At 40.9% G+C, this 20,958-nt stretch overlaps 1 protein-coding gene across 1 annotated transcript; it reads right to left on the bottom strand.

Moving 5' to 3' along the window:
* Window positions 1–295: 295 nt before the first annotated feature.
* LOC121080601 lies at window positions 296–17,663 on the bottom strand. Its single transcript, XM_040578736.1, has 9 exons — window positions 17,423–17,663; window positions 15,428–15,652; window positions 13,971–14,177; window positions 11,969–12,202; window positions 3,567–3,720; window positions 2,298–2,407; window positions 2,040–2,153; window positions 1,290–1,436; window positions 296–646 (listed from the first exon to the last, which is right to left on the bottom strand). The coding sequence occupies exons 1-9, from the start codon at window positions 17,498–17,500 to the stop codon at window positions 521–523; spliced, it is 1,395 nt and encodes a 464-aa protein (XP_040434670.1). The 5' UTR covers window positions 17,501–17,663; the 3' UTR covers window positions 296–520.
* Between the last annotated feature and the right edge of the window lie 3,295 nt (window positions 17,664–20,958).

Below are 20,958 nucleotides of genomic sequence, written 5' to 3'. Positions count from 1 at the left end.
CAAGAAAAGGAATTAATTGTCTTCAATCCTCGGCCCCTCTGAGAGGAGTGCAGCTAGGGGAGGGAGAGCCACTACGAGCTGAATGTCTGACCAGCTCATTCCTGCCATTGCTGTTAGACGAAGGGATGTAACACCCCACCTGGTTTGGGGACAGACCAAGTGAACACACTGTCTGCGCAGAAACACTGCCAGCTCGGAGTGCTGCCTACACCACAGAAAATCAACGTAACCTTCAGCAGCGTGGGGGAAGAGATATGGTGGGATAATGGGTGTTAAGCAGAGCAAAAGGCAATGGTCATGGTAAAAATGACTTTAATATACAATCTATCAAGTTACATCGTGCTATAAATAAAACCTGAAAAAATACAAAAAGAAAATTAGTTTTTTATAATTAATAACCCAAATTTTTTTTTCTGAACATCTCCTCTGGATAAATATAAACAAGAACGGTACCAAAAAGTATTGCTAGAAACGTGGTGATTGTGAAAAAATTATTGGTGCCATTAACTGCTAAGAGAGTTTATTTGCCTGTTTTTTTGGCAGCCTTTGGGAACTTCTTAAATTCAGCCTGTTCCTTGAAAAAAAGCTGAGCAAGGATATGATCTGCTGTTGCATGGAAGTAGTCATTCATACGGAGAGTTTCCAGCTGTGAAGAAAAAGACAATATTTTAAAAAAATATTTATAGCTACCTGATCTATTTCACAATATTGATCTTATGGAATATGAAAGTGCACCTTAAGTCCCAGGTGAAAATGAATGAATATAAAAGTATATAACTAATGACAGGTTACATGGGGCTATCAAGATCACTGGAGATGCGTAATCTTAGATAAAAACACCCTTACTCTGGCTCCCAGGGTATAGATTTGTTCAAGGCCTCTGAAGACCTCTCCCTTTCGGGGGGGGCTCAGCTTGTAAAGACCCTCAGCCTACCCAGTCTGCCCAAGGACACACTCCCTTTCTTAAACACCAGCAGTGCCTCACGCACAAACACGATCCAAATTCCATCTCTCTTACGCACACACATGCACCAGCATGTCACACCCTACCACAGACCTTTTCTTTGCCTCCCCCACCTCCTGTTTCCGTGTACAGAGTTTTGATAGGTGTTGCATGCCAGCCATTCACACCAGAAGGAAATCTGCACCACCAGTGTGCTTGACACACTCTTAGAATTTGTTTTGAAAGGTGTGTGTGCCAAAGGACTAAGCTTACATGCATGAGAAAGATGTAAGGTTATGTACAGCTGAACATTTTTTTTGCTTCCCTTGCCTGTATGAATTCTCACCTGGTTTCCTGTACTGTAGGCTAGAATAAAAAACAAATCCTCATCACATAAGCTCTTGATATAATGTTGCATTCCAACAGCGAAAAATATGACATCTCCAATGCCAATGTTGAAGTTGGTGGTGACTCCAGAGAGAATAACTCCAGCCTGGTGCAAGTAAAGCAGTAATATTCAGCAACAACAATTTTCAGTGTATTGTTACAGGATAAATACACAGTGACAGTCCCAGCATGGCAATAAAATCACCTCACGTAGCATCAGCACTTTCACTGAGACCCTAGTGAGAAGGTCCTAGGCAACACCCTGAGCAAGAACCTTCATTCCATCTCAATTATCTTTGCACTTCACATTTGCACTGAGTGAACCACGTATAATAAAATCCCTAAATCTTAATACTCACTACATTTTATCTATTTATCTGTCCCTCATGGAGCTAAATCCAAAGTATTGCTTTTTTATTTTGTACTCCCAGAAATCAGGGGAGTGGTGATTCCTGTAATAAGCATTTTGCTGAACAACCTAACAAGGTGGACAAATTCTGCTTTGTATAACTCTACTTTGACTGGACAAGCTTCCACAAATGTAACTGAGATCAAAATTTTGTGTGGAGAAGGAAAATGCGGGCCCTGAAAGTTTTATAATACTGCTAATTGTAGAATCATTAATCAGGGCTGGCAATCAGTTATTAGGTCTGTAATTGTTTACAGCCAAAACTCCACTGACTTGCCCCTCACCACTGTAACAAATTACCTGTTGGCAGCCACTAATGACATAACCCATCTCATTAGCATTGAAGTGGAAATGAGGCTGCCCCAGTCCATTGCTGAATATCCGGAGAGTTGCTAAGGTAAGGATATTTTCATGCTGAAAAGCAGAACAAAAATGCTCAGAAAACCATCCAAGTTTCTTATATCCCTGTTATACATGACAAAGCAGTGATGAACCCACAGAAACTGCATACTATGCCTTATGTTTAAATAGCTACAGTATCCAATTAAAAGCACATACCTTGTTCAGCGCCTCACTAAAAATTTTTTCTGTTTCATTTAGTCTGGTGTTGTTTATGCGGTAGCGAGCCCACTGGACGATTCCTCCTGGAAAAGGATATTCTGCTGACCCTAAAACAAAGACAGCTAATAAGCATTTTCAGCAAGGTTTGTTTAACATTGCTTGTTAGTGTATTGGCCAAGTTCAAGTCATTACTATGTACTAAACTTGAGGCCTCGAACCTTACGAGCCTCTGGCACCAAAAAGAAAGCCCATTTCACTGATCTATCCTTCAGGCACTAGACACTGCAATCTCCTTGACTATTTGTCTGCAGCCAGATAACCACAATGAAAAACTCCAACTAGATTTTTCCATCCTGCATCGCTATCAGTATCAACACACTTAAAAGAACATGCTAACTGCCAGTATATTAATTAGCCTTAACCTTTATGGCACTGACCGTGTGTCACAATATTTTGTAAAGTACTGCCAATGCAGAAGGACATTTTGCTCCAAGCACAAAGGTTATTGTCACACACACATCTATTTCTCATGACCTCCCTCAGCTGCGTGTGGAGCTTTGGACCTCTATTTGCTTTTTATAGCTTCTCAAATAGACTATACTACTTGGAATTCAGTTTTATCATCTATCTTTATTAGGTGCTCACTGATAATTGATAGATCCAGGCTGTACAGAGGGTTTAATACAATTGCTGATAAACCAGTGAATACCGTTTATGAAGTTGTATTTGTAAAAGAAAAGGGAGGACATGATTAGGTATATGGTAAGGTATTTATTCCCTGACGTTTCACGTGCAAATGCAAGATATTCTAAGCAGCTCAGCAGCAGTCACTCTCCAGCTAATCTGCTGCAGGGCTTCCTGGCCTATTAGATTTTAATTTCTGAATGAAAACTTTAGGTTTAGGTTATTGGTTAAGCATAGCAGGGAACACACCAGTCCTGGTTACATACATCAGCAAAGAATCTTGACCTGGGAAGTAGTTAGTTCATGCCCTGCTACTTACTGGCATTCTGCTCTCATACCTGCTGTTGCAGATAGAAACATTAAAACCAAAAGGGTAAACTACTCTGAGGTGAGAATCAGGTTATAAGTCTTCAAAGTGCAGTAATTAGATGTATTATCAATATATTTTTCATTTCATTTCCTTAATTTCTTATCATTTCTCTGTATACTTAACTCCTGTTTCAGTGAATCACTTAAAGATCCCCTCCTCTCCCCCTCTAGAGACACAGATTGCTCTTACACACAGGATTCTCAGCTGTGTACCTTTGAGATTGTAGAAGTACTGCCATACCAGGTTGTCCGGAGACTGCACATAGGTGGCATTTTGCACAAGCTGATCTAAGTTTGATGGGAGGTTAATTGCTTGATCTTCTTTCTGTTTCTTGAATGTTCTGATGAAGTTAACACCACCTTGTGGCTGTGGGACACACGATGCATGTTGACAGATACACAGAGCAAACTGCAGAATAAAAATTTTGCTTCGTTGAAGATCCCACCTTAGTACCTCGTGGTAGATAAATTCTGCCTTGTGGACATGCCTCATCTCTTTAATTGCTTTGCCCTGTCAATACTCTGTTTTGCTCCTTTGCTCTGCCCTTCCTCCTCGGTTACTACAGAGATCTGGAGTAGAAGGGAAACTCAATCTGTCTCCCATCAAACTGGTTCAGGGTGGGAAGAGGCCTATCACAATTCTGCGATTTGAACACGCAAATTCCTCAGACTCCACAGAAACTGTGGCCACATTCTTGCTCGTAGGACACTGCCAACTAGCCAGTTCAAATAAGATCCATTTTAGCAAGGAGACGGACTTATCTATAGTTTCCTATGCAATCTTCTTATGCCACAAAATTCATCACGGGGTGTTGACGGCGAGGGAAGACAAGCGGGCAAACTCAATATGAGTGATAAAGCAAGCTTCGATTTATTACGGCGCGATTATGTCTTATATACAGTTCCAGTTAATTATGCCTACTAGTCATCTGCTGATTGGCTAAGCTCTAAAGGGTTACATTTTCATACGTCCTCCTACTTGCGGTTTCTGCGGTTAGCTAGCTACATATTTTTTTTCTCTCTTGTCTACGTGAATTCCTCAAAGTTATTTACAACATTAGGCACAAGGTCAGTGTGTTTTCTCAGCTTCCTTATCAGCGTGCCTCAGCACAGCTGCAAGGCCTGCTTCAGCTAACTTAGGCTAACTTTGTTTCACAAAGATCTTTAAGGGAGTCATGGCCGTGATCACACAGCCATTCTGCAACATTTCCCCCTTTTTCTCTGCGCAAGCAAAACTTGCCCAGTTATATGCTCGAGTAATTTTCGAATACAAGAGAGAGCACAGCTTAAACATACGAGTCCAATGATAACAATTATTACTATAAGCAACACACTTTAAAACAGCCCTTTTAACCAGCCTCCTATGCCAATCCAATTTGCTAGGCCTTCAAGGCCAAAAAATCCAACATCCTGTTGAATTTTGTGGGAATGCTCCATCAGCTGCTTGATTTCTTTGTGTATGGAACTTGAATTATCTTCAAGGTCCATACAACACATACCTTCAAAATCTTCACAACCGTGTCCATGTGCTAATAATAAAAGGTCAATGGCCATGTGATTTTGTAAAACGGCATGTTGAACAGAGCTCAAACTTTCAGCCAGGTCTGATAAGACTCTGCTGGTGAGGTTGGCTTGTTTGACAACCCAACAAGACAGTGTCCCTAAGTTTTTGTGGGCTCGAGCAGTGGCGACACCTGGGGTAAAGAATGAGACAAAGAATACTTCCCATTTATTCCAAAGTTGAACATTATCATCACAGATGTTATCAAGGACTTGGGCAACGTCTCTTTTCCATCTCACTGGATTTGACTTGTTAGGGTGAAAATGTGGTAGGGTTAAACTTAGGCGACCAATTGTACATGGGCCACCTACAGGCTTGGAGGGAATTCCATTCCATGCTCTATTACCACAGATAAAAAACAAACCAGGGGGTAATTTCCTAGGGTATAATATTCCAGGTGCAGGATTGGACAGATCTCGACTGGTATGGTTACACCAAGTGTTCCAATTAAACTGATTTCCAATTGGATATACGGGAGTAACAACGGTTGCGTTGCAAGGCATGTTAGAGGTTTCACCAGCACATGGGTACCGGGAAGAATTCAAATATACACAATAAGAGGCATTTAGTGAATCAACTAGTTCGATTTCTTGAGGGCTAGGACCAATAGGGAGTCTGTCACCCCAGTTATCAAATTTTTCAAAAAAGCTACTCATATTATTACCTCGAGCCAGTATGGTAACTTTTTGGCATCTGGTTAAGAGACTGGTTAAGGGTGACCCAATCTGAGTCATTTAACGGCACGCCTACTAAGCAAGTTAAAAAGGGTATACTAGGGGTTGACAAACTTGCACTAAACATGGTGGTGTTAATAGATCTACTCCAGGTTACCCATACATTTTCTTGCGGATCAAAAAGTGGCTTAGACACAAAAAGCTACAGTTACGGCAACAAAATTAACTAAAACAACAAGCCTCAACATTATGCTTAAAATATAACCAAAACAGTGTTAATAAGTTCAATCACAAGTTGACGTTGGTCACTGGAGCATCGGTCACTGCCGCTTTGGTCCACTTCGCTGGGACCCACTGCGGCCCTGTGGGAGTAAGTACACACATGTAACCCCTTCCGGCATACTTCACTTCAGCGGGCCCTTGCCACAGGCCAGAAGCAGGGTCTCGATACATGACAAAAAGGGGTTGACTATCTTTTGTTTCGAGCTGGCTGTTGTGCACCCAAGCAGGCGGGTGCTTGCTTTCAGAAAAAATGCACAGGTAATTTATGACAAAGAGCGTTTTAGCAAGTCTCTCCTGGGTATCTTTAACATCTTTAAACTTATTAAGATACTGTTTTACTGTCTGGTTAGTTCTTTCGACTATTGCTTGTCCAGTGGGTAAATGTGGGATGCCAGTGACATGTTTTACACCCCATGTTTGACAAAATCTTTGCATTGCTTCACTAACATAGGCGGGCCCATTATCTGTCTTTATGGTTGATGGCATTCCCATGACCGCAAAACAACTAATCAGGTGTCTGATGACATGGGATGCCTTTTCTCCTGGTTGTGCTGTGGCCCATACAAATTTTCTAAAGGTATCAATAGTTACATGTACATATTTTAGTCTTCCAAACTCAGGGATGTGGGTGACATCCATTTGCCACAGTTCACGTGGCCCTAGACCGCATGGATTTACTACTATTCCCAATCCTGGTCCATGGTGGCTACATGTGGGGCAAGCTCTCACTATTCCCTTTGCTTCTTGCATCGTAATATTAAACTGGCGATAAAGTCCACGGGCGTTTTGATGGAAAAAGTGGTGTGCTTCACGAGCCTTGACAAAGTCACTTAGAGGCACAGTTAAGGATACTAGTTGGTCGGCTCGTGCATTGCCTTCTCCGAGCCCTTCTGTCCATTGGTGACTTTGGATGTGAATAATACAATATGACGTAGATCGCTGTTGAATGGCTGATTGAAGTTGTCGTAATAGTTGGAATAATCGGTCTTTCTTAACTTCTTTGAGTCGTGCATCCTCAATGCGACAGACGACACCGGCGACATACAGCGAATCTGTGACTACGTTTATTTCTTTGTGCATCCACTTTGTGAATATCCAGACAACAGCTACAAGTTCTGATATTTGCAGCGAGTTGCCGCGCTCAGCAGGGAGAATGTGGTGCTGCCACTGCTGGTCTTCATACCACGTTGCTGCTGCTTTCCTTGATTTTTTCCCTGCATCTGTGTAGATGGTGAGGGCGTCTCTAAGAGGGCGCTCACTTCGTTTCGGTCTGGTGAGCCATTCATGGTTGCTGACCCAGTGTAATACTGGCGCTTTTAGGGAGCTCAGCTTTATTTCTGCTGCATGTGTCAACAAACTTAACTGCAATGCTGGAGAGTGCTGCAACTGCCATTCAAGATCTTCTCGTCGGATGGGCAAGTAGATTGTGTCCGGCTCGCGGCCTGTAATTTGAATGATTCGATTTCTGCCTTTGTGAATCAGTTCAGCTAAGTTCTCAGTTTTTTCTTGCAGTGTTGTTTTTGGTTGCATTTTAGTAAACAACCACTCTAACACTTTGACCGTCTCCCCCTTTTTCTCTTTGCACTGCGTTAGTGCACCAATAAAATGAGAGGGGCCATACAAGATCGTTAGGTCAATAGGGTAATTAGGGTGATAGCGATCGACTGCTCGAGTCGTGATAAGTGTTCCTAAGTGTTGTATCATAGCTTCCTGTTGTTTGGTTAGCGTTACTTTCTTTGCAGGATCTGTACATTTGAGGAGGGGGCGCAGCACTTCAAGGTCATCATTATTGATGCCAACAACAGGGTGCAGCCATTGTAAATCACCAAGAAGTTTTTGGGCGTCATTGAGAGTTTTTATCTTCTGCTGAATTGATAACTTTTGAGGACGAATTTGAGAGCCAGTAATTTGCCATCCTAGGTATCTCCATACTGCAGAACGTTGAATTTTCTCTGGAGCAATGTTAAGATTATGTTTTCGTAGTTGTCGATGTAAAAAGGATTCTTGATGGGCTGTGAATGGCTGCGGCTGAGCGAGGAGAATGTCGTCCATATAGTGATAAATGACGGTGTTAGGCCATTGTGTTCTGATTGGCTCTAAGGCTGAATTGACAAACAGTTGACACAAGGTGGGACTATTTTTCATGCCTTGCGGTAGCACGGTCCATTCGTAGCGGTTTGCAGGTGCTTCACGGTTGATGGATGGTAACGTAAATGCAAAACGCTGGGTATCACTTGGATATAAGTGTATTGTGAAAAAACAGTCTTTTAAGTCAATGATTAACAGTTGCCATCCTTCTGGCAACATTGCCAGATTTGGGAGGCCAGGTTGAAGGGCTCCCATTGCCTGCATTTGTTGATTAACAGCTCGGAGGTCATGTAAGAGACAATACTTCCCAGATTTTTTCTCGATGACAAATACTGGAGTGTTCCAGGGGCTAGTAGAAAGTTTAAGATGGCCACAACGTAGTTGCTCTTGAACTAATAGGTGAGCCTGTTGCAGACTTTCCTTTTTCAACGGCCACTGCTCGACCCATATGGGGTCATCAGTTAACCATCGTAACTGGATCAGGAAAGTCCATTTTGCAGTGACCATTATTAAAAAGGTGTGTTGGTGGTGAGTATCATTCCTAATTGGTTGAGCACGTCTCGCCCAACTAATGCATTTACCCCAACAGGCAGGGGCATAACAGTCACATAAAGAGATGCTGTGCGTCCATCCAGAATAATTCGAACTCGGTGCTGACTGCGCTGAACAGCAGCTGTTCCTCCAACTCCTTCTATTCCACCTAAAACAGGTTGAAGTGGCCAGTGAGATGGCCACTGAGCGGTCGAGACGATGGTGATGTCAGCACCGGTGTCCAACAACGCTTGTAAGTGTCTTTGCTCTTCATCGTGTACAATAGTGACACGGGTGATAGGACGGTGATTTAAAGGCATTGTTAGAAGTGCCAGTCATCCTGTGGAGCCAAAACCCGCAGCTCCACATTCTTTGGACACTGGTGATACTGGACTGGTTATTTGAGGGAGTGGAACCAACTGCGCAATTCGACTTCCCTTTGGAATGTGGATGGGCGGAAAATTTGTTTGCGCAATGATGCAAATTTCTCCGGTGTAATCACAATCGATGACACCAGGCAATATAAACAGTCCTTTCAAACCACTAGAAGACTGCCCTAATAAGAGAGCACCATAACTTCGTCCATTAATTATCAGAGGTCCTCAGACACGAGTTGCAATTTTTTGTGGGTGGTTGTCAATTAATGTTGTATCTACTGCCGTTGCCAGGTCCAGGCCGAGGCTCCCTCGGGTGGCGGGTTGTAACACGGTGTCTGTCGATAAGAGTTGGTCATGTCTTCTGGAGGGGGTGTCGTGAAGGTGACAGGAGTCACGATTGGGGTTGACGCGCTGCGGCTCCTCGCGCTCGGTTTCCCGTTTCCTGACTGCCGACAGACGTTGGTGTTGTGGGATCCTTGCTGACAATTTCAGCACCACACGTGACGGTGTCGACATCGGTCACGGGTATGTCCTGGCTTCCCGCATCGATAGCAGAGGAAGTCTCGGCGCTTGGTGGTCGCTGGCTTCAGGGGTGCGGTAGCCCCAGGGGGGCGCAGAGGCGCAAGCGCTGCAAAAGCCTGACTTTGGGCTTGCACTAAATCTCTCCCTACTGCTTGGATTGCTTCCACTAGCAAGGCTTGCTGACCTACTGGCACCCGACTCATTCGCTCTAGCATTGTTTCTACAGAAGAATCTAAGGGCAGGGTTACTAAAATGCCTTTGGTGTAACTGTTACTATTCTCCAAAATACATTGGCGCAATAATGGCCCTTTCATAAAGGTAGGCATATCGGCTAAGTTGATAGCATCAGTTACTCGGTCAACAAAGGATGCAAAAGACTCATCTCTCCCCTGTTTAACAGATAAATACGATGGTGAGGGTGGTGAAGTTTTTACTCTCTGCGGGGCTTCTCGGGCTAGTCTCATGGACTTGGCTGCTACCTCAGGGGTAAGGTGCAGTTGAGCGTCGAAGCTTTGAAATGGCCCTGTGCCCATTAGCTACTCAACGGTGACTCCTAACAGAGGGTCACCCTGCTGCCTTGGACTATGTGCAGATACTTCACACAGCCGCTGCCAATGGGCTTGCCACAACAATTGCTGGGATTGTTTCAAAATGGACGCATTATGTTTTTAATATCTTCGGGGCACAATATATCACTACTCCAAATATAATTTAACATTTGTCTGGTGGGCTCACTGTGGGGGCCTGACTCATTCACTGTACTACGTAACTGACTCAATATTTTCCAATCAAAGGCCTCCCAGGTTCCTTGTCTTTGGTTAGCGGCATTCATCTGATCCGTTACAGGGAAAGCTTGTGGGGGGTTGACTTGCTCAGCAATATCAAATATTCCCTGAGCAGCTGCTTCTTGTGCTATTTTTTGCCAATTAATGCGCGTAGAACGCAACAGTTTGTTTACTGAATTTTTAGAATTTTGTAATGACTGCCCAGTGCTATTTTCTTCCTCAACAGCACTTTCGTCAGATGTGTCTCTGCCCTCTGGCCCCCCCGAGGCTACTGCGCCGGAGGGGGAGGGCGGAGGACACGGGGCTATGGCGCCGGAGGGGGGGGGGGCGGAGGACACAAAGGGTCTGGAGGTGGTACAGTGGGCTCTATAGGTGTTACAGAGGGCACTGTTTGTGATAAAGGGGGTATCGGAATGTGATTTTCACATGGCATAATTTTTCCTGCATTAGGATCTGCGCTTGCAAGTCGGCTTGTTACTGCCGCAGCAAGGTGCTTACCTGCTTGATATCTTTTTATACAATTAGTTACTTCACGCCATGATTTCACCAATTTTTTTGCTGCCTTATCGTCATCTATAACTAAGTCCCACAAACAGTCCCCAAACGCACGCCACTCCTCTACTTCAAACATTTTTTCGGGGTCTGTAAAAAACCCTTTCGCTTTTCCCATAGTAATTAATCCGGCCAGATCTTTTAAAGGGCCTACTCCCCGCTTTTCTAAAAAGCATCTTAATAATTCAAAGGCTACCTCTCTTTCCATGATGCGCGCACTCTGTAGTCTTGTCCCCCTTCTTGTCCGGCGAGGTTGGATTTCCGCGACCTCCCTATTGTCTGGTCCGGAGCAGCGATTTCGCTAGGTAGCCTCCTTCTCGGCTGGCAGACCCCGCCTTATTGCCGAAGGTCCAAGCGGGGAGACAGCGAACGATGTCTTCGGAGCCAGTTCCCCGCTTCCCGGACGCTGCAACCGGGGCCTCAATGAGCACGCTGTCCACCAAAGGAGGATTGGGGGTCCTCTCTTCACGGGAACATAATGAAGGCGTCAGTCCCTGTTCGGGCGCCACTTGTCGACGGCGAGGGAAGTCAAGCGGGCAAACTCAATATGAGTGATAAAGCAAGCTTCGATTTATTACGGCGCGATTATGTCTTATATACAGTTCCAGTTAATTATGCCTACTAGTCATCTGCTGATTGGCTAAGCTCTAAAGGGTTACATTTTCATACGTCCTCCTACTTGCGGTTTCTGCGGTTAGCTAGCTACATATATTTTTTTCTCTCTTGTCTACGTGAATTCCTCAAAGTTATTTACAACATTAGGCACAAGGTCAGTGTGTTTTCTCAGCTTCCTTATCAGCATGCCTCAGCACAGCTGCAAGGCCTGCTTCAGCTAACTTACGCTAACTTTGTTTCACAAAGATCTTTAAGGGAGTCATGGCCGTGATCACACAGCCATTCTGCAACAACGGGGCTATTGGGAAATTAGCTTTGGGCTTCACTATTTAATTTCCTTTTCCAACCTTGGAAATATGGAGGATCTTCCATGAACCGGGAATAAATACGAAGAGCGGAGGAGAAAAGGTTTCTTGGAGAGAGCATCATCATTTCTTTCTCCTTGCACATAAAGGAACACACAGCACAGCACAATGCTACACAAAGGACACGTGCACGTCCTTCCACACTGCTGGGACTAAAGAGAGCAGTTGAGGTAGGGAGGATCCTCTCCAAGAAACAGAGAACCTGGACTGCCATGTTAATGTATAGAAGACTAGATAAAGGCTGGCTGTTCCATCATACAGACCTTTAATACTCTAGCTGCTATATCCTCTGGGGTAGAGAAAAAGGCGTCATCTACATCCAAGGTCTGAAGTTCTTCATGTGTTGTAAAAAACAGCAAGAACACACAGTCTTCTGATCCTACGTTCTTTATCCAATGCACAGTGTTTCTAGGGAAGAAGACCACTTGACCAGCCATGACGTTGTATGTGGTAACCATGCTGTCATCTGCACCAATTACTCCAATCCAGGCAGTACCCTGTCACATAATCACAACTTAAGAACCGTAATGAAAGTTTCCTCATTTAATCCATATGCAGCAAATCAGTAATTCAAATAACTGGAAGGCTGTTAGGAAAAAACAGATCCTGATGCACCCTCTAACAAGCCTTTGTGAACTTAAATCCAGAATAGAATTTTAAGTGACAAAATTTTAGAAGGTTTAAGGAATACATGACCAATATACATTGCGCATACTTAAACCATTTCTTATTAAAGATGCTGAACACCTACAAGGGAGTCATCTTCGACCTAAAACTGCTGGACAGAGGCCCAGGTGTTTGTGGAATGCCCTAATCCAAGGAGGATCCTCCATACAGCTGGAGCTATTCAGTTCTGATGCTGGTCAAAATATGAATAATTATTCTTAGCTATAAATTAAAAATTGAGATCTAAGTACCTATGTGCGAGCGGCAGGGAATCACACGCAGCCGACTCAGTATGAGTGATAAAGCATGATTCACTTTATTAGCCCAAATAGCTCCTATTTATACAGTGTATCTAATTATGCATACTCGGCAGTTTATGATTGGCTAGAATCACTACCTACTCATTTACATGGTCCTCCTACTTGCAGTGAGCTAGCTTACATAACTTCTTTATCTCTACTGCACATACCTCCTCAGAGTTGTTTGTGAAGCCTGTTAAGGCCGCGGTGTCCCTGCAACTCCGCAGCCATCAGCACAGCTGGCAACCTCAGCTGAGGCCTAGTCTTGATAGCATACCGGTTAGACTTGGCTCTGCTCGTACAAATGCTCTACTGATCTGTGACCCTTCTCATCCAGCCATTCTCCAACACCTATGCTTCCAAAGAAACATAATTTTGTTTTCAAATTAATATGCTATCTTGAATTCCTCTTGGTATATAATAAATTAATAAAGAAATTATATTTATTGGTTTTGTTTTCTTTATTTTTACAGATTGGAAATCTGACACTCAGGTGAGACAGAGCAAACCTTTTCAAAGAGATTTATTTGGAGGGGAAAGGGGAGAGGTATTTGGTCCAGGAAAGAGAAGACTGTATGGGAATAAAAGAGTCTTCCATGCAGAAAAAGTTGTGAGAAAGAAAGATGATCTGAAGATCTCCAAAGCCAATACAAATGGAGAAATTAGGATTTTTTTTTTCAATTAAAAACCTCATGGTTTGTGTAACAGAGCATTCTAATGTTTTGTGTACCAGAACGTTCTAATGGTTTGTGTGACAAAACATGGGAGACAGCTACTTTTTGATTTTGTAATAGTTCCTTTGTTGAAAATTTTTAAAAACTGAAGAAAACTATGAGATATGCTTTAGGTGTTCTTAACATGGATCAGTACAGGGGATGGAGTCAGAGGCTTTCTTAAGAACCTTAACAGTCCTTCATCTCTCTGATTCTGCAAAGGTTCTCTAAATTAATTACTTTAATCTTTGTAAGCACATTGATAAGTAAATAAAATTATGTAACTTTCAGGTGTCTAAAGTCTCCTCTGACTTCAGTTTTCATATTTCTTTGGAAGCTACAGGTGTTTGCTACTCAGGTGAGTAACAACATTAAACAGCCTATTTCAAGCATCTTCATTTGAAAATGTTATTTCAAGCAAGAAAACTGATGTCATGCATCAATCAATGGTAATTTTGCTTTTATTACCTGTTAACATTTGTATATAATGTATATGTAATTATTTTTTACATATGTGCATCTTCTATACGTACATGATGCTTTAAACTGCAAAACCAATTGGGAAAGCTCAAATAATCAGATAATACCTGTAGTAGGTAGCCATGTTCATTGCAATTAAAGTGCCAGTGGGGAGCCCGAAGCCCTTTGCTTTTGATCCGTAAGGTTCCAAAAGTCATTTTGGAGCAATGGTTATTGATACTTTTTCCAAATTCCATTTCTTCATCACTTTGATATTCATTTGCATCCTTCCTGAATCTCGCCCACTGAATTTCGCCACCTGGGTACACATGTACCTGTAAAGTTAGTGTGAGTGGAGAATTGGGTTAATTGTGGACAGTGGTGACCAAACAATCCAAAAATATTTCAGAAAATTATTGGACTGCGCAATACTGAAAGTACCTATTCCTTTTCTCAGTGAGGATTCTCTCTATATGTATTTTAGTCACTTTTCACAATCATTTATATACTTTCTCATGTCATGATGTAATAGTATTGTTTCTACAAGTGAGAGCTAAAGAGTGACATCAAGAACAATATTATCTGCTCCTCCTCTTTTTACATGATTCTGGACATTGATTTGGGAAATCAGTGGCATATATGCTTAAACTTTTAGATTAAAATAATTTAGAACACTTCCCAAGTAAGGCATTTTCCTGAATTTCTATGGTTGCAAACTATTTGCACCTGAAACTATTCCTTTCCCAGTATTTGTACCGCCTCCAGAACATGTTTTTTACTTGAAAGAATCACTGAGGAAGGTCATATTAAAAGGGTTGCTCTCCCCTTAAACACTTTTGTTTCCATTCTTAAAAACATTTTCTGTTTGAAAATTAATGACATAGTTAGATTTAACATGAAAACATGCCAAAATGGCTGTTTTCAGTTTAAACTGCCCTACTACCTAATCGATCCTTTTCCCTATTTTGCTGAAAAGCAGAAATTAATCAGGAATTTTTTTTTACATATATAAAGATAGATTTAGAAGATGGAGTATGTCTTCAGAGTTTGCTCAAAGGATAAGTTTCTGTGGGTATCAATACACCTAAACAAAAACTGCATAGTTCCTAGGGCTTCATTACATTGCCAATTAATTCCATTTAGCTCACTGAAACAAGATCATGCAATTAATTTTTTTCTTGCAACATCACAATTTGTTTAAATTCAGTCCTAAGAACGAAAAGGTTAGTGTGCTACTCAGCTTACATTAAAATTTGATCTTTCTGGGTTTGTTTCTCAGAATTTCATACTCTGTAATTTCAGAATCACACATAAAATGGTTGCCTTCTCTTGCAAGCCTAATTTGTTGGAGCAATTATTTAGCTCTCCAAGAAGCACTCCAGAGATCCATAGCACTTCCAACATCTGCTATGAACTGGAGCGAAACGTTGTCAGGAAATTTGTGTCTCTCCCCATGGATTATAAAAAAAGCCTGAATAACAGATTTAGACTGATCAACTAATCTTAAATAATAGTTAGGTGAAATGAATTCATTAAACTTCTATATATGATGCTAGAATACTATTGCACAAGATGAACAATTTACCTTTGATTTCCCCAGGTGATTCATGAACTGGAATCTGATATCCACATTTTTTTCATCTGGTTTGGGGGAAGATGCACCATCATCTTTAACATCTGTCTCTTTCATAAAGACTGGGTTGTTTACATAGACCAAGGACAGGACCAGCACTCCTATTGCAGTGGTGATAACACAGGCCAACAGACAAACTAGAAAGGTTTTCATCAGGGACCAGCTGCCCTTTCTTTCCTGAAATTAATAAAAAAAACCCAACCAAAAAAAACCCTCACCCAAAAAGAAAGCTTTATTGGATTTAACACACAGGAGAAATTTTGTGATAGTTCTTTTGTAATCAAAACTTCAGAAACATAGGTACAACCAAAGCACTAGGCCCAGCACAGGGAAAACTTATAGCATATGCTATCAGATTGTTGCTGTCCTTTTGTTATTTCATCAAGTAAAAGCACATCTTCATCATCCTGGGGTCTTAAAAACTGTTAAACTTTTTTTTTTTCCGTTGCCGTTTCTAATTTATATCACAAAACACTGAAGACCTGCAGTGTCAACTCATGGCAAACTTTCATGCCTGGAGCAGAAATTCTGCTGCTGCTTTACGGCACATCTCACACAGCCCCAGCTCCGTGGTAGTGGAGAAGATGCTCTGGGCATCATTTCTTCACCGAAAATTTCCTTTGTGGACATTCAGACTTCTGGAGGAGGGTGAAGGGGAGAAGCAGCTGGGCAAACAGAAGCACACAAGCTCTTTATAGAAGGCCAAGGCACTTCTGGCACCATGAACCATCACTTTGATGAGGATTTTCAGTGTTTCCTACCCCTTAACCTTTTTTGCTGCTGGAGTTGCAGCTTCAGATGAATAGAGACTGCATTATCTGCCCCAAACCTTAGAACTCTACTGATTCTTTATGCACAGCTTAATGTACCTTTAAAGGCCTGATTTTTCAGACATTGAGTGCCTGAAAATGAGCTATGAATGTTGATTTCTTAAGCTAGACAATCAGAAATGAAAAAAAAATTGAAGATTACTTGCTAATTTTAACAAAATTACCTTTTTCATAAGTCTATTTGACAAAAGCTCTTTACAAATACATTTCACTTGCCAGCAGAGAAATGCTCAAAATATCACCCTATACTATTTGGTAATAATCTTTTCTTCTGTTTAGATTACTCCCTTTTTAAAGCTTGTGTTCAATCAAATATCACAACAGCAGCACTCAGACCACAGTCTCATCAGAGCTCAAGGCTTTATAGTTAAATGCATTCAAAATCCCCATTTTCCAGATTTGAAGGACCTTTAATTTATAGCATTTTCACAGTAGTGGCACCAATTCAATAATTATTTTTAAAGTCAAAAGAATGCTGTACATATTACATAATAATAACTCACATAGAATATTCAACCTCAGCGCAACTGTGGGGAGTGAGTTATGTTGTAAGAAAATCACAAGCCTTGGATTATTTCTAGCCAAGAAGCGGCACTGTGCTGACTGCAAACAAATGTAATGGCTTATGAGCGATATTCCAGCCCTTATTGCACGAAGTTAATTCAAATCCCAAGAAGCAAAAACTTTAATGGGAAAATTACAGAGAATTACTTTTCTCAAGGGCAAAAAAAAAAAAAAGATGAAACAGTTCTCTAATGTGTAACTCAGTAGAGATACTAAACATTACCACAAGATGAGCTTTTAAGTAGGTCTTTCTGTTAAAATCAATGGGGAATCCTCCAAAGATAATTACTTTGCCCAGTAGTTAGAGGATAAAGAATTTAGCTATTAACTTAAGCGGGGCCAGGGAATTATGTCTCACAGTTCGGATCCTAGCTAGTGCACATGGAGTTATGCACTTCAGGACCTCTGAAACTGAAGCCCTTTACAGCTTTTATTTTCTTCAGGACCTTCTGAATAGTATAGGATTAGGTTGTATTACAAAATAAGTGTTTAATCTTCAGACTGACTGCATTAACAATGTTTTGATAGCACTGTAAAAGAAAATGACTGGTACCTCTTTGTTTGGCCACTCTTTTCCTTTTGAAGAACTTTGTATGCTCTCTCCATGCATTTCAAATGCTTGGTTATCCATTTAGTAAAACTGAAATAGATTGGTCCACAGAAGACAAGAAGAACATTAAAACAAAAGGATGTTAATTCCGATATGTGCTCAGTTATGTTACAGAGTCCAGGGAAGTGACTCATCTTCTGCATAGTAACATGAATGGCATTTAGTGCAGTACATTGTGCAGAAATATGGTGCAATACAAATAACTCTTCTTCACTAAACTAAACCAGAAAGGTCAGACAATTTCCACATTCAGATTTAACGTTATTCATGTATCACATGAACCCTAAGACACAACATGATAATGAGACAGAGTCTGAACCATCAAATATTTGGAGGGGAAATAAAAAAAAGCGAGGCTCATCTACTTCCTTTACCTATGCTAAGGACCTAATACATTTAAATTACAGTTTTGCCTGGTTGTGTAATCTACTTTTACAACCACAAAAACAGTTGAGGTTCCAGAACTTCTTTGGCAACCCATTTCCCTGCTTACATATTATTATTTTTAAAAAGGTCTTCCTAAGCCTAAATCACTCCTGCTGCAACAGAACTGTTAGACTTTACCCCCCGACACAATGGAACCAAATTACACAGAAAATGTCCCACTAGGTAAGACCAATAGTACATCCAGGCCGGTATTTTCCATCTGGCAGGACTTTAGGAAATGACAAGGGAGAGCATAGCCTGGCCACTATGTCCAGGTTACACCTTTCATACCTCACACGTCTGCATAACTGTTGGATGAGAGCTGCTAGAGGGAACAGCTCCTTCTCTTTAGATTTCATTTTATGAAAAATTCCATGACTTTGTCTTTTCTGAACCTGCTGATACTCCCTGACCTCCTAAGTTTACTGCTTGCAGGTCAAACCAAAGAGCACTTTTCACTCCTAAACAGATCTCCTGCTAGCTCCTTTAAGGCCCCCTATCTTTCTGTACCGTAGGATCTGAGCAACATCAAACACATGCTCCCCCCTCCAAGCTGAAGGTCCAAGGCCTTTTAGTCCCTCCCTATTAGGCAGCTATTCTATCTCCACAACTGTTTCAATGTTCTCTAACTCCACAACCTTATGAAAATAAACAGAAAATAACTTCATTGTTAACAGCTCTCCAAGTGTTACAGATTTGCTAATAAGTTAAGATTGATTGACCAAATGTCCCTCTAGATTCTAAGCTTCACTACAAAGGTAAATATTCATAGAGAAACGTGTCTTCCCTCCTTTTTTCTTCAGAAGCCACCTCCACTTTTTTTCTGTATTAATTCATTAACAAATGAAATATTCCACTATGTAAACATTTACATTGTCTAAATCACAACTTTAGAACCTTGTACATTCTTCCATTTAGTTTCCATACAGTCTGAGCTAATATAGACATCTAAACATTAAGCAGGATAGCCTGTTTTCCGTATTGCTTCAATCCTTTTTATAAAAATTCTACATCCATGGTTACTATCCCTCTGGTCACCCTTCCACTGACAACACTTACATTCTTCTATCATCAGTCCCTATAATTATAGTTTAAAGCCTTCCTTCCCAAGTTGGTAAGTCTAAACTTAAAGCAGCACTTATTTTTCCTTATGAGATAAAGCCCATCTCTCCTCAGCAGTCCTTTCTTTTCTGTTCTGGAAGAGCTGTTAAAAGCTCAGCCATTTAAATTGGCAACAGCAGGATCAGGTCAATTAAAATTAATGAAAAATTTTTCTCATTTTCCTTTCAGCAGCAATTGTCTCTGCACATTAAGAGACCCATCAACTATAAAGTTGACCAAATATTTTGAGTAACAACACAAAAATTAAAAAACCATGGTAGATCACAGAATCCATGATCAACAAGAAAGAAAATACACGTCATGATTTTCAAGGGTTTAAAAATTCCAGGTATTTATATATATGTGAGAATCCATAAGCATCTCTTGGAAAACAAATACAACTGCTCTGGCAGCATCAAAGTTACATAGGAAAAGAATTAATTGGTTGACAATGAGCAACTGTAGGGTTTGTAGTTTTTCAGATCCTCCTTTTGAGAATAAAACAGATATAAACTCTAGCCAAATTAACCCTCTGTTGGCAGAGCTGTTAGCCTTCATGCTATCTAGAGCATGAAATTAAGTTTTCTTACATCAGCGCTTTTTTGTATCAGTGTGAATACAGTGATGCAGAGAGATTTCCTAATACAAAAGAACTGTTACAAAGGAAAAGATAACTGCAGCATATAGTGATTACATTTCAAGATCAGTATCACAAGGGACTCTGTCATTAAGTCTTTAAAGGGCTAAAATCCCCCAGACAAAAATCCCATCTAATTTCCTCCCACTATGCTAAGTCACAGTCTTACACCGGACAGGATCTTCACAGGATTTAAGAGCACAATACTAGTCTTCATCAAAGCCTTTACTTCCCTCGGCTCCATTTTACTGATATATATACACTGTAATTCAGGAAGTGCCCTCCTCATAAAAATTTCCTGTATATGCAAATACATAAGATCACAAATACTTGTGTACATCCTTAGCAAACAGTTCTTTCCTATATAGTCTTGCTACTTTATTTATTTCCTCCAAACCCTGGCCTCTCTTTCTGGCTGCCCTTTTGTTTTTCCCACTATCGCTACAGAAGACTAGATCAATAAAATTCCTTTTCTCTGATCTAGTCTCAAGAGCAAGAACACCACTGACATCTTAAATATAGCAATTACTTTTTTTTAGTACTTGATTTACATATTCTGTTGTTTTTCCTGAGTGGCAACTTCTTTATCCTAGCTTATAAGCAAACTAAATTCCAGCTATAATTGTAAGAAGTGATCAGTGTAGACAATGAAAAAGTTACTTTTTTCTATTGATAAGGATCAAATCCCTCTTTAAAACACTCTTTAATGGCCATAAAAAGCTTGATGTCATTAAAAAAATATTTTTATGTGAGAACAGGTGTCTCCACTTACTGAATAATGGTGGGGTTCTTTTATTATTTGATTCTATTCTTACCAGAATTCCTATTGTTTACAGTAAGAAATTGTGCCACTTACTTGCTTAGTTTCACACGCTTAAGGTACTTTTATCTTGTATAGTACAGCACCTCACACAGTGGACCTTATTCATGATCAAAGCCTTTCATACCTGGCCCACAAAAGTTAGTAAATAGGAATATTTAATATCAACAGTACTCTTCATTGTTACCTAGGTCTGTGCGCTATGAAAAAAAAAAAAAAGTTGGTCCTGTGCCAAATTCTCCAAAGTGCATTAAACTGATAAAGCAAAAATATGTGGAGGCTAATAACAACAACTCCAAAGAATGAGGAATCGCACAAGTAGGGATAGGTATGAGGACTCTCCAAGGGGGAATTAATAAAAAAGACTAAATAGCAAATGAACCCTGCCCTACCATCAAGAGAAGCTCTAAGGGAGAAGGGGGTGCTTGACATTTGTCCTATGCACCCTTGCAAGCAGGATACAAAGGGAGTGTGGTATAACCTCTTAGTACTCTC

This window comes from Falco naumanni, chromosome W (assembly GCF_017639655.2).
Source record: "Falco naumanni isolate bFalNau1 chromosome W, bFalNau1.pat, whole genome shotgun sequence".
Taxonomy (NCBI): Eukaryota; Metazoa; Chordata; class Aves; order Falconiformes; family Falconidae; genus Falco; species Falco naumanni.
The sequence above is the reverse complement of the archived record's forward strand: the minus strand, read 5'-3'. Positions and strand labels throughout refer to the sequence as shown.